Genomic DNA, 20,675 nt, shown 5'->3' on the forward strand with positions numbered 1-20,675 from the left:
AACATCCTTGCTGTACACACCTTTTGAGAGAGCCATACATGAATTAGAATTTGATAGAATACTCTATGTGCTTCACTTATATCTTTTGAGCTATGTAGTTTTGCTCTATGTGCTTCACTTATATCTTTTGAGCGTTATAATTTTGCTCTATGTGCTTCACTTAGATCTTTTAGAGCACGGTGGTGGATTTGTTTTAAAGAAACTATTAATCTCTCATGCTTCACTTAAATTATTTTGAGAGTCTCTTAATAGCATGGTAATTGGCTTAATAATAATATGCTTGGTATTCAAGATTTGTGAAACTTTCTTTTGAGTGTGTTGAATACTAAGAAAAGATTGAAGCATGATAATTGTTTTGAGATATGGAGGTGATAATATTAAGGTCATGCTAGTTGAGTAGTTGTGAATTTAAAGAATACTTGTGTTAAAGTTTGTGATTCCCGTAGCATGCACGTATGGTGAACCGTTATGTGATGAAGTCGGAGCATGATTTATTTATTGATTGTCTTCCTTATGAGTGGCGGTCGGGGATGAGCGATGGTATTTTCCTACCAATCTATCCCCCTAGGAGCATGTGTGTAATACTTTGCTTTGATAACTTCTAGATTTTTGCAATAAGTATATGAGTTCTTTATGACTAATGTTGAGTCCATGGATTATACGCACTCTCACCCTTCCACCTTTGCTAGCCTCTCTAATACCGCACACCTTTCGCCGGTATCATACACCTACCATATACCTTCCTCAAACCAGCCACCATACCTACCTATTATGGCATTTCCATAGCCATTCCGAGATATATTGCCATGAAACTTTCCACCGTTCCGTTTATTATGACACACTCCATCATTGTCATATTGCATATCCCAGTACACCGCCGGAGGCATTCATATAGACTCATATTTTGTTCTAGGTATCAAGTTGTAATTTTTGAGTTGTAATAAAAATAAAAGTGTGACGATCATCATTATTAGAGCATTATCCTAGTGAGGAAAGGATGATGGAGACTATGATTCCCCCATAAGTCGGGATGAGACCCCAGATGAAAAATAAAAGAGGCCAAAGAAGCCCAAATAAAAAAAGAGGCCATAAAAAAGAAGGAGAAAAGGCCCAAATAAAATAAAAATAATAAAAAAATGAGAGAAAAAGAGAGAAGGGACAATGTTACTATCCTTTTACCACACTTGTGCTTCAAAGTAGCACCATGATCTTCATAGTAGAGAGTCTCTCATGTTATCACTTTCATATACTAGTGGGAATTTTACATTATAGAACTTGGTTTGTATATTCCTATGATGGGCTTCCTCAAATTGCCCTAGGTCTTCATGAGCAAGCGAGTTGGACGCACACCCACTTAGTTTCTTTTTGAGCTTTCATATACTTATAGCTCTAGTGCATCTGTTGCATGGCAATCCCTACTCACTCACATTGATATCTATTGATGGTCATCTCCATAGCCCGTTGATACGCCTAGTTGATGTGAGACTATCTTCTCCTTTTTGTCTTCTCCACAACCTCCATTCTATTCCACCTATAGTGCTATATCCATAGCTCACGCTCATGTATTGCGTGAAGATTGAAAAAGTTTTGAAAAAGTTAGAGTATGAAAAAATTGCTTGGCTTGTCATCGGGGTTGTGCATGATTTAAATACTTTGTGTGGTGAAGATAGAGCATAGCCAGACTATATGATTTTTTAGGGATAACTTTCTTTGGCCATGTTATTTTGAGAAGACATAATTGCTTTGTTAGTATGCTTGAAGTATTATTATTTTTTATGTCAATATAAAATTGTCTTGAATCTTTAGAATCTGAATATTCATATCACAATTAAGAAGATTTGCATTGAAATTATGCCAACTAGCACTCCGCATCAAAAAAATCTCTTTTTATCATTTACCTACTCAAGGACGAGCAGGAATTAAGCTTGGGGATGCCTGATACGTCTCCAATGTATCTATAATTTTTGATTGCTCCATGCTATATTATCTACTGTTTTGGACTATATTGGGCTTTATTTTCCACTTTTATATTATTTTTGGGACTAACCTATTAACCGGAGGCCCAGCCCAGAATTGCTGTTTTTTGCCTATTTCAGTGTTTCGAAGAAACGGAATATCAAACAGAGTCCAAACGGAATAAAACCTTCGGGAACATGATTTTCTAACCGAACGTGATCCAGGAGACTTGGACCCTACGCCAAGGAACAAAAGAGGCGGTCGCGAGGGTGGGGGGTGCCCCCCCCCTAGGGCGCGCCCCCTGCCTCGTGGGCCCCTCGATGCTCCACCGACGTACTTCTTCCTCCTATATATACCTATGTACCCCCAAACGAACAGATACGGAGCCAAAAACCTAATTCCACCGCCGCAACTTTCTGTATCCACGAGATCCCATCTTGGGGCCTGTTCCGGAGCTCCGCCGGAGGAGGGCCGTCATCACGGAGGGCTTCTACATCATCATAGCCTCTCCGATGAAGTGTGAGTAGTTTACCTCAGACCTTCGGTCCATAGTTAGTAGCTAGATGGCTTCTTCTCTCTTTTTGGATCTCAATACAAAATTCTCCCCCTCTCTTGTGGAGATCTATTCGATGTAATCTTCTTTTTGCGGTGTGTTTGTTGAGACCGATGAATTGTGGGTTTATGATCAAGTCTATCTATGAATAATATTTGAATCTTCCCTGAATTCTTTTATGTATGATTGGTTATCTTTGCAAGTCTCTTCGAATTATCCGTTTGGTTTGGCCAACTAGATTGGTAGTTCTTGCCATGGGAGAAGTGCTTAGCTTTTGGTTCGATCTTGCGGTGTCCTTTCCCAGTGACAGAAGGGGCGGCAAGGCACGTATTGCATCATTGCCATCAAGGATAACAAGATGGGGTTTATTTCATATTGCATGAATTTATCTCTCTACATCATGTCATCTTGCTTAAGGCGTTACTCTGTTTTAACTTAATACTCTAGATGCATGCTGGATAGCGGTCGATGAGTGGAGTAATAGTAGTAGATGCAGAATCGTTTCGGTCTACTTGTCACGGACGTAATGCCTATATACATGATCATACCTAGATATTCTCATAACTATGCTCAATTCTGTCAATTGCTCAACAGTAATTTGTTCACCCACCGTAGAATACTTATGCTCTTGAGAGAAGCCACTAGTGAAACCTATGGCCCCCGGGTCTATTCTCATCATATCAATCTCCATCACTTTAATCTTGCTTTGTTTTTTACTTTGCCTTTTACTTTTTACTTTGCATCTTTATACCAAAAATACCAAAAATATTATATCTATCAGATCTCACTCTCGTAAGTGACCGTGAAGGGATTGACAACCCCTAATCGCGTTAGTTGCGAGTAGTTGTCGTTTTGTGCAGGTACGAGGGACTTGAGCGTGGCCTCCTACTGGATTGATACCTTGGTTCTCAAAAATTGAGGGAAATACTTACGCTACTCTGCTGCATCATCCTTTCCTCTTCGGGGAAATCCAACGCAAGCTCAAGAGGTAGCATTGCTCGCTCTTTTTCTATGCCTATGCTGCAATACCTACCACTTGCTTAATCATGCCTCCCATATTGTTAAGCCAAGCCTCTAACCCACCTTGTCCTAGCAAACCATTGTTTGGCTATGTTACCGCTTTGCTCAGCCCCTCTTATAGCGTTGTTAGTTGCAGGTGAAGGTTGGAGTTTGTTCTTTGTTGGAACATGGGTATTTCATTGGGATATCACAATATCTCTTATTTAATTAATGCATCTATATACTTGGTAAAGGATGGAAGGCTCGGCCTTATGCCTGGTGTTTTGTTCCACTCTTGCCGCCCTAGTTTCCGTCATATCGGTGTTATGTTCCCGGATTTTGCGTTCCTTACACGGTTGGGTTATAATGGGAACCCCTTGACGGTTCGCTTTGAATAAAACTCCTCCAGCAAGGCCCAACCTTGGTTTTACCATTCGCCACCTAGCCTCTTTTTCCCTTGGGTTAGGCTAGCCCAAGGGTCATCTTTATTTTAACCCCCCGGGCCAGTGCTTGTCTAAGTGTTGGTCCGAACTAGAGTCCTTTGCAGCGCCACCTCGGGGAAACTTGAGGGCTGGTTTTAGTTGTACGGAGCGCTCATCCGGTGTCGCCCTGAGAACGAGATATGAGCAGCTCCTATCAGGATGTCGGCGCATCAGGCAGTCTTGCTGGACTTGTTTTACCATTGTCGAGGATGTCTTGTAACCGGGATGCCGAGTCTGATCGGATTGTCTTGGGAGAAGGATCCTTCGTTGACCGTGAGAGCTTGTGATGGGCTAAGTTGAGACACCCCTGCAGGGATTTGAACTTTCGAAAGCCGTGCCCGCGGTTATGGGCAGATGGGAATTTGTAAATGTCTGGTTGTAGAAAACCTGAAGTTGATCTTAATTAAAATACATCAACCGCGTGTGTAACCGTGATGGTCTCTTCTCGGCGGAGTCCGGGAAGTGAACACGGTTTTGGAGTTATGTTTGACATAGGTTGTTCTAGGATCACTTCTTGATCATAGTTCATCGATCGTGCTTTGCCTTCTCTTCTCACTCTCTTTTGCGTATGTTAGCCACCATATATGCTAGTCGCTTGCTGCAGCTCCACCTCATACCTTTTATCCTACCTATAAGCTTAAATAGTCTTGATCGCGAGGGTGTGAGATTGCTGAGCCCCCGTGACTCACAGATTACTTCCAAAACCAGTTTGCAGGTGCCGATGAAACCGTGCAGGTGACGCAACCGAGCTCAAGGAGGAGCTCGATGAAGATCTCGTTCATTGTGTTGTTTCATTTCAGTTGATCAGTAGTGGAGCCCAGTTGGGACGATCGGGGATCTGTGTAGCACTTGGGGTAGTCTTCTTTTATTTTGGGTTCCGTAGTCGGACCTTGTTTGTATCTGGATGATGTAATGCTTTATTCATGTATTGTGTGAAGTGGCGATTGTATGCCAACTATGTATCTCTTTCCCTTATGTATTACATGGGTTGTGTGAATATTACCTCACTTGCGACATTGCTTTCAATGCGGTTATGCCTCTAAGTCGTGCTTCGACACATGGGAGATATAGCCGCATCGAGGGCGTTACAAGTTGGTAATCAGAGCCTTCCCCGGCCTTAGGAGCCCCCTGCTTGATATTATCGCCGGCGTTGTTGAGTCTAGAGAAATGTTTTTAGTCATTTAGGAATTATATATATCGGAGAGTAGGATTCTTTTTAGTCCTCAGTCCCTTCGTCGCTCTGGTGAGGCATCCTGACGTAGAGTTTTGACTCTTCTCTTCTCAAATTTCACTAAAAAAAATTTTAGGATCACGCGGGTATCTTGGAATCGTTCCGATGGTTTTGTGATGAGAACATTGTTCTTGGTGCCTCTTGACATTTAGGGGTTGTGGCAGTGTCCCGGGGAGTTGAGCTCCGAGGTGTTGTCGTCACAATTTTATCGTTGCAATTCTGGAATACCTGAGTTTCGCCGACATCGAAAATCTCTTTTATGCAGTTGTTGGTGAGATAACCTCGACGCCACCCAGTACTGGGGTGGGAGTTCGGGAGTATTGCCATAACTTGTATAACGGATGCTTTTCGAAGGTTGAGGTAAATGATTTCCGAAGGTTTCTTGGTTATGTGTTGAAGGATGGATACAACTGGATGTAGGATTTGCTAGATTTGGGTGAGATATTATGCTTCCCCTGTATCCCAAACAACTGATTGCATAACGGGGAAATTTCGGGAGTTTATAAGTGGGAATTCAAGTAGCTCTTAGGATATCTTTCCGACAGATGTATGATATGAAATTGGGGTTCGATGTCTAGTGGTCCGCCTATTCACGGTTGGTTTTACAGTGGTCTCGTTGTGTCTTAAAGAGTCCTTGGCTATGCTGACTCGGGGACGCTTCGTATGTCATGTGCACTGCCTTGTACATGATGGTGCTATACGATCGAGCCCGTGTAGGCCCCACCACGAAAACTTCAGACGAAATCTCTATCATATGTTTGTTCTGGCTTATTTTGCAAGCCAATCCTTTTGTTTTGTTTTGAGTTGTGGTATTCGAGTTGCTTCGAAGTCAAATGTTGATTCCATACCCTTTCCTAAGTAGTGTTCTCATACTCCTATGTGAATACTAATCCTTCATGATAATTGAGTTTGTCATGTCAATCCTTCTCAACCGGCGTGTTTCTCTTCAAGTGGATCCGATCATTTTCAACATCTGCAAGATCAATTCAATTCATTTCAACGTTATTTGTTTCATCCGCCCAAGTTGCCTTTGTTTTCCCACCCTCCCACCCTTTTTCCTCAAGGACTCAGATGTCTTAATCAAGTATCCTTTTATTGATGGGAAGTCTCTCCATTCTTTTCCGTCTATGTTCGTATCCGGTGATTCTCATGAAGATACTAATGGAGCCTCAAGTTCATCATTATTCGTTATTTTTCTTCTCCGGTGGATTCAATTCAAACTTTGTTGATCATATCTTTTCCTCGTTTCAATGCTTTCTCATGCCGGTGCACCTCTCAACTATCCTCTTCTCGCTATTCATTTGTTCCGAAGTGCTGAAGAAATCTCAGAAGATTCGTGTTTCCACTCTACATTCGTTCAAGCTCTTTCGAGGATGTTATCTCATTCAAGCCTTTTAATTCAACCGATGCTATCTCTCTCTCTTCAAATCTTTTCAACGGTGTTTTTCTCTTGAGTGGGCCCTAACCCACAGGTCTTTCCCAGGATCTTACCTGACTCTTCTTATTCTCCCGGAGATATTCTCAAATCTTCTAAAGCTTGGCGTAAGAATGAATTATCATCAGTCGTAGGTATTTCTCCAAGATCTGTCAAATTCTTTTAATCGTTGGCTCAACTTCTTCGCTTTTGATTCTTCCGGAGTGTCTAAATAATTCATGGTGGTGTTTCCCATTGTCATTCTCAACATTTGAAGACCGAAGAAGAGTTTCTTTTAAATCTTGCTTCATTCTCTTCAAAGATTCGTGATTCTAGCTTGTTGCCACCCTCTCATAATTATTTCCGATCGTGAGAATTCTTTTGACCCATCCGAAGCAATTCAAGAGTCTTCTCAGTTTGATTATCCGGAGTCCATCAATTCAGGTTTATTCATTCTCAGCTTTCAGTTATCATCTCCAATCTTACCGGTGCATCGGTCAAGTGATCTCTAATCGGTCCGTGATCTATTCGTTTCACTTGTATCTAAATTCTCTCAAGCATCTTCGTTCATTTGAAAATTTTACCCGTTGTTTCCTTATCTTTCCTTTGTTCATTTTCAATTCTTACGGTGGTTCATTCAAGATTTCTTTTCCTTTGTTATCATATCAATTTATTTGTTGTTTCAATCGTTCCGGTGGATCGTTGAAGACCTTCTCAAATTTGTGATATATCTATCTTAATCCTTTCTACGAGAATAAGTAGTATGCCAAATCCGTTTGCTAGTCATCAATTTAAATTGGTGAAGGATAAGCATAATGTAATTCTTATTCTTGTTTCATCGAGTAAATTCAATTCCTGCTTTCCGGAGTGGTTCATTATATCACATTCTTGATTCGAGATGCTTCATCTTTTCTTTCCGGAGTTCCAAGTTTTCCGTTTTATCTCGTCGCGAAGCTCCATCTAAATTAATCGCAAGGCTTCACCTTGTGTTTTCAACTTCTTTTTCCTTTCGTTTGATCATTCTTTTATTACCGGAGTTCTTCATGGAGGCTCTACATGATGGTTCACCAATGATTTAATTCCTTCTCGAAGTGTTCATCAACATTCCTTTCAGAGGATCTCAAGCATTCTTCATCTTGCATTCCGAAGTGCAATTCCTTCTACCTTATCTTTTGAGGTGGTGTTATGTCATTCTTGATAATTTTCCTTCGTGTTTCATGATTCACATGTTGTCAAGAATGAGGTATCTTAAATCCATCAATCTCTTCATTGAAGTTATCTTGGGTTATATTTCACCTAAAGCCTTCCCTAAGGATTTTGCTATTGTGATGCGTATAATTGACCCAAGTTTTTTTCTTTTGTCCTCCCAGTGAAATAGTTTCTCGTCTCCTTGTTCTTATCAATCCAATCTTGTTTTCGTTAGTGGCAGAATTTCACCTTAAGTTTTGAGATGTTTTCATAAGCCCACAAGCAGCCTTTGTTTTTCGTTGTTGATTTTACAACAACTCCGTTCCATACTTCTTTCTAAGGATGCTTCTCAAATTCTATTGTGGTAGAAGATGTCATTTTCTTCTCAACTCTTTCCTTTTCAATGATCCAACTTCTATTCTTTTGTTCCGGAGGCATTGCGATGTTGTTCTTTTCACCCATCATCTCGTTTTGTCAAAGATCATGTTCTTTTCATGCCTATCCATTTAACCGGAGTGTTGTGCCCTTTTGATCAAGTTCTTTTCGCCTTATCAAGCCTTGCATCTCTTTTCAACCGGAGTGCTGTTTGAGATCTTTCTTACCCCTTGTTCCATTCATTCAATAGTTCCGGAGGTAGTGTGTTGTGATTTCATCAAGTATCTTCTCTTCTTATCAAGTCTTTATTCAATTCCTTTTCTTTTCAATCGAAGTGCTTCCCGAAGTTGTTCTTCCTTGTTCCTCTTATCTAACGGAGTGTTTTCAACTTCGTTCATCTCCGATGTATTCTTTTCTCGAAATGGCTTAACCTTTTCAAGGTTCTTTGGTTTCACTCGTTTGTCAAAGAAGCAACTTAGTTTTACCTCTTCTTTTTCTCTTCCGTTTTCCCTCCGGTGCCATCCTAGATCTCGGGACGAGATCCTCTCGTAGTGGTGGAGTGTTGTGACGCCCCGAGACCGATGCGCCAAGTGTCTTCTAGTTATTCGCTGTCATTGCCATGTCATTTGCCTGCGTGTTGCATTTCACCATGTCATCATGTGCATTGCATCATCATGTTTTCAAACTTGCATCCGTCCGGGTTCCCCAGTTCCGTCCGTTGTCCGTTCTGAGCCCAGACACACTTGCACGCGCCCGCGGCACGTTCGAAATATCATTTTATAAGTGGCCGGAAAATGTTCTCGGAATGGGTTGAAAGTTGGCATGCGGTGTTGCTTTGTTGTTAGTAGGTCGTCTGCCAAATTTCATCGCGTTCGGAGTTCGTTTGACGCCCCAACGGATAACTATAGCGGCAGTATAGCCGGTCTAACGTTGGACGTTTTCGGTCTCCGTAAACCTTGCCGGGCTGCATTTCCGTCTCTCTCTTCTTAGCCTGAGACCTCTCCTACACAGCCTAGGCCCAGCCTACCCCCTCTTTGCACAGTGCATCGACTTCCTCGCGCGCGCGTCCGAAAGCTGTCCCGAACCCGACCCGGGCAGTCGTCACCGTTGGATCCGGATCATCCCCAAATATCTACAAAACATCTCCGCTTTGTTAATTGGACTCCCTAGCTATTTTATCCGCGATCATCTGATTGCGATCGTAGGGTCCAGATAGCCCCTAACCTAATCCGTGATGTATATATATATATATAGTCCACCCCTAGTCTAATTTCAGACCAAATCCCTAATTTCTAGGGATCCTCCCAGCCGCCGCCGCCGCCGCCGCACTCATTCCCCACCTCGGGATCCTCTCATTCCCCCTACACCAACCACCAGCCATCTCCCCTGTCTGATCCACCCAACCAACCTCCTCCTTTTCCCCAATCCAACGCGCCCGAGCTCCACCTTGCGGGCCCTCCTCCTCGTCCTTCCGGCCGCAACAAACGAACAGGAGGCCTCGCGCCTGCCTCGTCCTTGTTGCCTCGCTCGAACCCAACAGTAGAGGAGCTCCTCCGCCGTCGAGCACCACCAGGCGCCTGCACCCCGCTACTCCCCGTGCCCTCATTCCCGAGCTCCATCGAGAGGAGAGGAGCCCCCGAAAGCCACTGCTCCGCCGCTGCCCTCGTGCCCGTGCCCGTGCCCGTGCCCGAGCTCCTCCCGATCCAGATCAACCCCGCCGCCTCCCAACGCTGCTCCGGCCACTAGGCCTCGCCGGAGCTCCGACCTCGTCGGAGATGAGTAGCCGCCGCCCTGTTTTCCTCTCCTCCTACCTCTGGTTCCCCCTCTTCTCCCCCCTCATGTTCTCTCTCTCTCCCGCAATCTCCAGCCGCCGCCATGGGGCATCGCCTCCCCGAGCTCCGTCCATCGCCGGGAATGGGATCCTCGGGGCCGGATCCGCCCAGCTCCAGCATGGATCCGTCGTCCCCTGACCTCCACTCGCTCCGGTCGCCGTTCGTCCGAGTCCGGCGAGCTCCCGTTGCCGCTCCCCGCCTCTGCATCTCGCTGCGTCGAGCAGTGCTCGAACTGGCCGAGCCCGTTGACCCGCCAGCGCCAAGGCCCAGCGCGCGCCTTGGCTGCCTCCTCTCCAGCGCCGAGGCCCAGGCCTCTCCAGCCAGATCTGCCAGCCCAGTCGGCCCATCTTCTCCTCTAGGCCCAATGTGAGCAGCCCGAGCTCCCCTGCACTGTTGGGCTGCCTAAGATTCGGCCCGGGACTTGTATTTTTTCCGCATAGCGATTTTCCCATTTATCCAGGAAACTGCCAATTTATAGTTTAGTCCCTAGTCTTCATGCATATTATAACTCATGATCTATGCATCACATGTAAAAACTCCAAATATGAAAAATGCTTAGATTTGCATCTGGATTCATAATATTCAACTTTCATGCATGTTTGAAATGTTAAAAATGTTGTTTGGTTAAATTTGCTCCTATGCCATGCTAAAATGATTTAATTCATAACTAATTAACCGTAGCTCGGTTTTAAATAATCTTTATATGTAAATGGGGTAAAAAATGCCTAGTTTAACATGGTGTCCTCACTTTGCATGTTTAACAACTATAAAATATGGTTTAGGGCAGAACAGTACCAAACCTAATATATGCAATGAGGAGTTTCCGGACTTGTTGTTTTGTTGTTCCGGCCTCTTTTAAACTTGCCTAGATAGGTAGTTTTCATTTGCTTCACCCTCTTGCCATGTTTAACAACATTTAATATTGTTGGGTACATAAACGAGATCGAACTAAATAACTTGAATGTGGTGTTTTGTCAATATGCAACGGAGTTGCATATTGAGCTCCACTTAATTTGTAGGGTTGTTTGTGCACTTTGCCATGCCATGCCTCTTTAAACTGGACATGCATCATACTTGTTTGTGCATCATGCCATGTTCATGTGATGTTTGTTCACTATGTTGTTTGCTTTCTTTCCGGTGAACTTATTCTCTGTAATCCGGTAACGTTGCGTTTGTGAGGATATGTTGGCTACGTCCGTGTGTCTTCTCCATGGACTCGTTCTTCTTCCTTGCGGGATTTCAGGCAAGATCACCATACCCTCGAAATCACTTCTATCTTTGCTTGCTAGTTGCTCGCTCTTTTGCTATGCCTATGCTGCGATACCTACCACTTGCTTAATCATGCCTCCCATATTGTTAAGCCAAGCCTCTAACCCACCTTGTCCTAGCAAACCATTGTTTGGCTATGTTACCGCTTTGCTCAGCCCCTCTTATAGCGTTGTTAGTTGCAGGTGAAGGTTGGAGTTTGTTCCTTGTTGGAACATGGATATTTTGTTGGGATATCACAATATCTCTTATTTAATTAATGCATCTATATACTTGGTAAAGGGTGGAAGGCTCGACCTTATGCCTGGTGTTTTGTTCCACTCTTGCCGCCCTAGTTTCCGTCATATCGGTGTTATGTTCCCGGATTTTGCGTTCCTTACACGGTTGGGTTATAATGGGAACCCCTTGGCAGTTCGCTTTGAATAAAACTCCTCCAGCAAGGCCCAACCTTGGTTTTACCGTTCGCCACCTAGCCTCTTTTTCCCTTGGGTTAGGCCAGCCCAAGGGTCATCTTTATTTTAACCCCCCCGGGCCAGTGCTTCTCTAAGTGTTGGTCCGAACTAGAGTCCTTTGCAGCGCCACCTCGGGGAAACTTGAGGGCTGGTTTTAGTTGTACGGAGCGCTCATCCGGTGTTGCCCTGAGAACGAGATATGTGCAGCTCCTATCAGGATGTTGGCGCATCGGGCAGTCTTGCTGGACTTGTTTTATCATTGTCGAGGATGTCTTGTAACCAGGATGTCGAGTCTGATCGGATTGTCTTGGGAGAAGGAATATCCTTCGTTGACCGTGAGAGCTTGTGATGGGCTAAGTTGGGACACCCCTGCAGGGATTTGAACTTTCGAAAGCCGTGCCCGCGGTTATGGGCAGATGGGAATTTGTTAATGTTCGATTGTAGAAAACCTGAAGTTGATCTTAATTAAAATACATCGACCGCGTGTGTAACCGTGATGGTCTCTTCTCGGCGGAGTCCGGGAAGTGAACACGGTGTTGGAGTTATGTTTGACGTAGGTTGTTCTAGGATCACTTCTTGATCATAGTTCATCGATCATGCTTTGCCTTCTCTTCTCGCTCTCTTTTGCGTATGTTAGCCACCATATATGCCAGTTGCTTGCTGTAGCTCCACCTCATACCTTTTATCCTACCTATAAGCTTAAATAGTCTTGATCGCGAGGGTGTGAGATTGCTGAGTCCCCGTGACTCACAGATTACTTCCAAAACCAGTTTGCAGGTGCCGATGAAACCGTGCAGGTGACGCAACCGAGCTCAAGGAGGAGCTCGATGAAGATCTCGTTCATTGTGTTGTTTCGTTTCAGTTGATCAGTAGTGGAGCCCAGTTGGGACGATCGGGGATCTGTGTAGAACTTGGGGTAGTCTTCTTTTATTTTGGGTTCCGTAGTCGAACCTTGTTTGTATCTGGATGATGTAATGATTTATTCATGTATTGTGTGAAGTGGCGATTGTAAGCCAACTATGTATCTCTTTCCCTTATGTATTACATGGGTTGTGTGAAGATTACCTCACTTGCGACATTCCTTTCAATGCGGTTATGCCTCTAAGTCGTGCTTCAACATGTGGGAGATATAGCCGCATCGAGGGCGTTACAATGGTGGGCTGTGTGCCCGCACGCGCCGCTGCTGCCGGCCATCGAGTCCAAATACCTGCCCAAGCCCAACGTGCCAGCAGGCCTGCTTCCTGCTGTTGGGCCTCTACTTTCCCTGGCTGGTGGTGACATCCCTCCTTTTGAGTCTCTTTTCCCGGGCCAGGATCACATGCGGGCTCACCAAATCCTCACGTCGCGGCTGGTGTGCACACGGCCTGCGGCCCATGTGCCGCGTCCAGAGCCTGGGGTGCTGCCCATCGGATACTTGTCTCCGGTGGTGGCCACAGATCTCAGGAATGGGGCTTGCGCTGCGCTCCCCTCCCACATCGCAACAGCATTCTGCAGCTGCCGCGTGAGCCCGAGGCTGGTGACCTCATCCTCTCCCCGCCTGCGCTCCAGCTTTTCTCTTCGCATGCGCCCCTCATCGGTTCCTCGTTCGGGCCGGCCGCGGCTGTCCAGGTGTAGGCTCTCAACCTCAACTTGGGGCCTGCATCTGGTCTGGCGGAGCAGGAGACCCCCACCCCGGCTCCGACGGGCAGCTCCCTGGTGGCCAGCCCATCCAAGCATCGGCGACTGCCTCTCTGCCCCCCCCCCCCCCCCCCCCCCCCCCCCCCCCCCCCCCCCCCCGTCGCAGCCCCCGCATCCGCGCCGCGTACGACGGGGTCTGCCTGGGCTCGATGGAGCGCGCCTCCAAGCGCAAGGCTGTTGCCTCTGCTTCTGGCTCCAGCGGCGGCTCCTCTGGCAGCCACTCAAGTGCTTCTTCCTCGAGACGCAAGAAGGCCAAGGCAGCAACTGTGGCTGGTCTCTTGGAGTTGCCGCTGCTGAGCACGCCCGCGCCTCTGACCAGGGGAAAGCTCAAGCAAATTGCTCTGGATTGCGACCTCAAGCCGATGCCATCCTGGACCAAGCCCGTGCCCGCGAGCCAACAAGTGCTTCGGCCAGTAACTCTGCTCCTGCCAGCCAGTGCGTTGATGTGTAGTGCATGCTCTTATAAGTGCCTTCTAATGCGGCCTGTTTCAGCTATGCTCTATGCTAAGTTAGTTCATCGTTCTACCTTTTATCCTATGATCTGCCTAGTTCTGCAGTTAGGTCCTGTCCAAGCTAGTTGCTGCTGCTGTTATGTTCTTCTGTCAGTCTGTATCAAGTCCGCTTGCATCCCTCCTATGGGCTTCATGGTTTCAGTAGTTTGTTTCTGTTGAACATGCTTTTGGCTTGCCTCGTCTCCTCCATGGGTTGTACGCTCTTACTTATATTATGAAGATTCTTATTTGGAACGTTCGTGGCCTCGGTGATGATGACAAATGCTCGCTAGTTCGTGATGTTCTAACCTCTTGCCGCCCTAGCATTGTGTGTTTGCAGGAAACAAAACTGCAAAATCCCACTCAGTACAAGCTTCGCAGTTTTCTTACCGCCAACCTTTCTAATCACGCGGCCTCTCCTTCTGATGGTGCCTCGGGGGGAATTCTTGTTGCCTGGGACTCAACCGCGGTGACTGGCCAGCCAGTCTCAACACACAAGTACCATGTTACTGTCAGCTTTTCATCCGCAACTACCAATGCTGTTTTCGTGTCCACATCAGTATATGCTCCCTGTCTGAATCGGGATAGGCCTCTTTTTTTGAAGCTATGAACAATATTGTTGTGCCAGCTAAGGCCACGTGGATGGTTGCGGGCGATTTCAACATGTGTCGGTTTGCTTCTGAAAAGTCTCGAGGAAACATAAACTGGAGAGTCATGGAAACTTTCAATTCCTGGGTCAGGGATAACGGCCTGGATGATGTTCAGCTGGATAACAGAAGTTTCACCTGGTCCAACAAGAGGAATACTCCTATGTTAGCTCGGTTAGATCGTGTGTTGGTCAATACTTTTTGGAATCTGGGTTTCTTGCAGACCACTGCCGCCGTCGTGCCAGCCACTACTTCTGACCACACACCCATTCTGGTCCAGTTTGATACTAATGCCATAAGAAGCATCTTGTTTAGGATGGAGAACCACTAGCTTGTGATGGAGGAAACTAGAAGCATAATCACTGACAGTTGGACAAGGGGACACATAACCATGTTTTCTTCAGCTTCTATCATCAGTTTCAAGATGAGAAGAGTTAGAGCTACCATCCGCGCTTGGACCCAGAAGAAATCAAATCTCAGAGTTTATATAGACAGCAACAAGCATGTGGTGAATTTCCTGAATGCAGTCGAGGAAAGGCGCCCCCTTTCAACTCTTGAAGCTGTGCTTCGGGAGATCGCCTCTGCCAAGGCTGAGCAGCTAGTTTTATGGCTAACTGCTCTTTGGCGTCGTCGCGCCAAAATTCGTTGGTGCGTGTATGGAGATGAGAACTGCCAATTCTTTCACGCTGCTGCTAACTGTCAGGCCCACAGAAACAAAGTTAGGGTTCTTGTTCAAGATGGAGTGGAGATCTACCAAAACAACCTCAAGCTGGCCATGGCTACTAGCTACTTCGAAAGTCTGCTGGGTCAGCCTGCGATGTCTTTGCCTATAGTTCAGCTCAGCTCCTTATATGCGCCAACGGACCTGACCGAGCTTGTGGCTGATTTTACTTGGGCAGAGATTGTGTCCGCAATCAATGGCACCCCGAACAATAGGAGCCCTGGCCCAGATGGCTTCACTAATGAGTTCTACAAGGCCTTTAAACACCTGATCAAGGATGATATTCTGAAGTTCTTTGCTGATTCCCATGCTAACAATGTTTCGCTGGAAGGAATCAACATGGCCCATATCACTTTGCTGCCTAAGAAAGATACCCCACTTGCTCTGGGCGACTACAGACCTATCTCCTTGGTTCACAGTATGCCCAAGTTGGTCTCTAAGGTCTTAACAAACAGGTTTCAACGCATCCTGGATTTGGTGCACCCTTTGCAATCGGGCTTTTTGAAAGGTCGATCGATCATTGAAAACTTTGCTCTCGCCACCGAGTTGGTTCAGACTGCTCACAAAAGAAAGCTGCCGGTTATTGCCTTAAAGCTGGACTTTCAAAAGGCCTTTGACAGTGTGAGTTGGAGCCGCCTCTTGCAGATCTTTCAAGCTAGAGGCTTCCGCAGAGATGGACCCAATGGATTTCCTCCCTTTTATCCACTGGCAAATCGTGTGTTTTAATGAATGGTGAGCTTGGTGATGTTTTTTCTGCCAAAAAGGGCTTTCATCAAGGGGATTCTCTCTCTCCCTACCTTTTCATCTTGGTTGCGGATGTGCTTCAACGCCTATGCTGCATGCATTTCCAGGCCGGCAGTTTGCTGCACCCCCTCGGTTCAGATGTTCTGTTTCCAGTTTTGCAATATGCGGATGACACTCTGCTCATCTTCCAGGGAAATTTACAACAAGCTCAGGTTATCAAAAATCTTCTCTCTGCTTTCTCGGATTTCTCTAGTCTGCAAATAAACTTCCACAAAAGCACTTTGGTTCCGGTTTCAGTTGAGTCTGATACTGCTTTGGAGATTGCTCATCTTCTTGGATGTCCAGTCTCCTCCTTCCCGTGCACGTACCTTGGCCTGCCTTTGTCTCTGAATAAGATTACACATGGCATGCTCCTACCAGTGATTCATAAAGTTGACAAGAGGCTGTCGGGCTGGCTAGCTACTTTTCTTTCCTGGGGAGGCAGGCTTACGCTAATCAACTCGGTGCTTGCCGGCATTCCGAGCTACTTCATGACTTGCTTCCCATGGCCGAAGGAGTTCATCAATAAGCTGGAGGGTCTGGCAAGGGAAGAACAAAACCTCGGGCGGCCACTATCTTGTAGCTTGGGACAGAGTTATCCAGTCACGGGGTGCGGGTGGCCTGGGAGTCATGGATCTATCTGCTCACAACCAAGCTATGATGTGCAAATTTGTGGCCAAAGTTCTTCAGTTTTCAGACATACCCTGCTATCAATGGCTGACCTCGCAATACTGTAGAAACAACCTACCCAGTGGAAACAGCTCACGCGACACAGCTTTCTAGAGAGGTCTCAAAACTTACATTCCGTTAGTCTTGTTTTCCTCTCGCTGCTCGCTTGGCTCCGGGGCTCTCGTCTCCTTTTGGCAAGATCAGTGGCTCGAAGTTGGAAGGCTGATGTTTGTGCTGCCAGTCTTATACTCTTTTGCCAAGGATAAGCTTTGTTCAATCCATTCGCAAATAACTCAGGATGGTTGGGATATACAGCTGTACCCAAATCTCTCGCACATAGAGACACAAGAGTTACAGCTCCTGCTTGATCTCATCGCAAATGTCACTCCGACTGATGCCAATGTCGATCACTGGGTCTCTTCTCTCTCTAGGAAGGAGCTTGCTACATGTTATTTCTACAAGATGCTCACCTTCCGGGGAACGCGGTGTGCTTTCGAGCAGTGGCTTTGGGACAAGATCATTCCTAACAAGCACAAGGTTTTCCTTTGGCTGGCTCTTTATGGACGCTTACACACAAGGAACAACATGTTCAAAAAAGGCTGGTCGGCGCTTGTCTCCAATGCTGATTGTGATATCTGCCCTGCTGTGGAGTCCATTGATCATGTCGTTCTACGGTGTCGGTCTGCTGAGCATCTCTGGGGCTAGTTGCAGTTGAACTCGTTGGCTTGCGCTTCACCTGATCTCCTCTCTTTCTTTGAGCGCGTTTCCCAGCAGCCGCTTCTCAAGAGAAAATGGAATGTTGCCCTTGCAGCATGCGTCGTCACTCTATGGCATGCTCGAAATGATCATGTGTTCAACAGTGCTTCTTGGTCTGATCCATACACAAGGTTCTATGCTGCGGACTTACTTCGACTATGGCTGCACAAAGCTAAGCGGCAGCAGGACAAGGACGATTTGAACAATTGGGCGCTTTGTTTGTCCAACTAATTATGCTATAATTTCCTGCTGTTTTCCTACCTTCTTTTCCTCTCCTCTCTTTTTTTTCGCACCTTGGTGCGTTTCTCTTGGTTCTTGTATTGGACTCTTTTGGGGCTTCTTTTCCTCCTCTTTTTCTTTTCGCATTTTGGTGCGTTTCTCTTGGTTCTTGTATTGGACTCTTTTGTCCCCCAGGCTATGGGCTGTTTTGAAATATATAAGGTAGAGCGATCTCTACCTTTTACTTAAAAAAAAAACTATGCAATGTGTACATACTGTGGAGTTAATAAAGACTTAATTACACTGCAGTTATTTATATTTCTACTAGTGTGTGTACTCTTTTGTGGCAATTATTTTCTGCTTCCTTTAAGCATTTTCAGTTTAGAGCTTCTGGAGAAGAGTCTCCATGCCGGCTCGCGGTGTGCAGAGAGCTTCCAGAGCAACGGCCTTGAACATGACGATCCCGGAACTGGCGGCCATGTCGACCTCTTCATCCCCGACCCTTGCCCAATCGAAGCACTGGATGAGCGTGCCAAGAACCATACCCATGGTCCTCATGGCGAGGCTCTCCCCGGGGCACTTGCGCCTTCCCATCCCGAAGGACATCATGAGCTTCCCCTCGGCGCCGCCATGCTCGAACCTCTCCGGCCTGAACTCCTCGGGCGCCGGTCCCCACTCAGCCGGGTCGCGGTGGATGGCGTACGCGTTGACGAGCACTATGGTGCCCGCGGCGACGTCGTACCCGTGGAGCTGGCAGTCGGCGGCGGCCTCGTGTGGTAGCAGCAGCGGCGCGGCCGGGCACAGCCGCAGCGTCTCGCTGATGATGCAGTGGAGGTAAGGAAGGTGGGGCAGGTCCTTCTTGTCGAGGAGGCGGCTCGGCTCGCCGCTGAGGTGCGCGTCGATCTCTTCCTGTGCCTTCTTCAGCACCGCCGGGTGGTTCAGCAGGAGCCCCATCGCCCATTCCGTCGTCGTCGACGTCGTCTCTGTCCCGACGCCAAGAAGATTCTTCGGTTCAAACACGAGAAAATCAGTGCCTGTCAAATAATCAGAGCATGAACGGTGACAGAGCTGCAATGGAAGCTGCGAGACTCACGGCGACGAGGGCGGCGATGAAAGTGTCCGTGTAGAGGTCGGGCTCTGACTTCTGCAGCGAGAGCATGACGCCGATCATGCCCTGCTCCTCCTCCTCCTGCTTGTCGGCGGCGGCCTGCTGCTTCTGCCTCTCCCTGTCGATGAGCTTGTAGATGAAGGCGTTCCTCCGGCTGGTTGTGTCCGCCAGCTGCCGCGCGACGCCTCGCCAGTCGAACCAGCGTAGCACCGGCAGGTAGTCCCACAGGTTGGCGACACCGACGAGCGGCACGATGGCGTCCACGACGTCCTTCATCTCCCGCGCCTCCTGGGACATGTCCGCTCCGTCGTCGGAGTAGGTGTTCCTGCTCCGCGCGAGGGCCTCCATGAGGACGCTGTGGGAGAGGTCGAACAGCCGCCGCTTCAGCTCCACCCTCGCCGTGGCACCGCCGGCGGTAAGGCGCGCGAGGCGGCGCACCAGGGCTCGCAGCTCGCGGGCTACGACGGCGTCGGACATGAGGTCGACGCGGCGCGCGGAGAGGAGGTGCACGACGGCGACGCGGCGCGCGGCGCGCCAGTGGGCGCCGTAGTTGGCGAGGGTGAGCACGGTGTAGTCGAAGGAGACCTCCCGCACGGACGGGAAGTGCGGGCGGTTGGCGAGCGTGGCGTCGAGGTCGGAGGAGAAGCACTCCCTGGCGAGCTCCGCCGAGGTGACGACGGCGGCGGGGCGCGAGCCGAGGCGGAGGGAGAAGACCGGGCCGTGGCGCGCGGCGAGGCGCGCGAGCGTGGCGTGCAGCGGCTTCTTGAGGAAGGGGAGGTGGCCAAGGAACGGGACCGCCAGCGCCGGGCCCGGTGGAAGCCGTCGCCGCTTCTTGGTGAGGAAGGAGCGGAGCAAAAGGGCGGTGAGAAAGGTGATGGCGGCGACGTAGAAGAAGGGGAAGCTGCCCATCTCCATTGTTGTTTCTGCAGTGAACCTAGTAGCTCATAAATCACACAGAGAAGGCGGATTGGAGAGGGAAGCCGGGGTGGGGGAGGTAGACGGAAGCAATCTCTCACTGCGGATGGGAAATCCGGAGATATACAGGCAGGAGGAACAAAGCTGAGGTCGGGTATGAAAGACTATTCTCGCTGCGTCCCTGCCACGCAGGCCAGTCCAATGTCGGGAGCCCTACGCGACACGAAGCTACTCCCTCCTTTATTACAAAATAAAAATAGATGACTCAGCTTTATATTAATTTTACAGTTTTGCTAAAGCACATCTAGATGCGCCATAAATATTGCACATCTAAGTCCTATGTCTTTAACAGTTTTGCTAAAACACATCTAGATGTGTCATAAGTATTGCACATCTAAATTCTATGTTATTGATCATACATTAAGATTCGTGCAGATTTTTTTATTTCTCTTTATGTTTGATTCACTCATGATGTGCAATAATTAGAACACACCTAGATGTGTCCTAGACATACTTTAATTTTAATATAAAATTAAATCATTTATTTCGGAACGGAGGGAGCTTTTTTGTTTTTTGACGGGGCAAGTGGCACGAAGCTAGCTGATCAGGCTGGAGTGAGGTGTTTGCAACTTTAAAGTGTGCGCCTTAGCAAAATTTTGTGTTTTGACAAAAGTTAATCAGGATCTGACTCAGTTTGTAAAAAATTCAAAATCTGATCTTTTTGCTACCGTTAGGGTCTATGAGGGTACGGTGTAATAGCCTACCGCTACGGACTTTGGTGATAAAAAACATCCTCACCTAAAAATTAGGGGGCATGTTTAGAGCAACTCTAGCAGACCCTGCATCCCGCCGGCCCGCAAAACTCATTTGCAGTTCGCACAAAACAGCTTTTGCGGGCCGGCACGGGCTGGCACAGATGCAGACCCCCCAAACAGATCCGT

The 20,675-nt window shown here is 47.3% G+C and overlaps 1 protein-coding gene across 1 annotated transcript; it reads right to left on the reverse strand.

The window, feature by feature from the left end:
* Nucleotides 1-17,900: 17,900 nt before the first annotated feature.
* LOC125537565 (cytochrome P450 81Q32-like) lies at nt 17,901-19,896 on the reverse strand. Its single transcript, XM_048700882.1, has 2 exons — nt 18,805-19,896; nt 17,901-18,716 (listed from the first exon to the last, which is right to left on the reverse strand). The coding sequence occupies exons 1-2, from the start codon at nt 19,732-19,734 to the stop codon at nt 18,093-18,095; spliced, it is 1,554 nt and encodes a 517-aa protein (XP_048556839.1). The 5' UTR covers nt 19,735-19,896; the 3' UTR covers nt 17,901-18,092.
* Between the last annotated feature and the right edge of the window lie 779 nt (nt 19,897-20,675).

The sequence above is a fragment of the Triticum urartu genome, chromosome 2, assembly GCF_003073215.2.
Source record: "Triticum urartu cultivar G1812 chromosome 2, Tu2.1, whole genome shotgun sequence".
NCBI classification, from domain to species: Eukaryota; Viridiplantae; Streptophyta; class Magnoliopsida; order Poales; family Poaceae; genus Triticum; species Triticum urartu.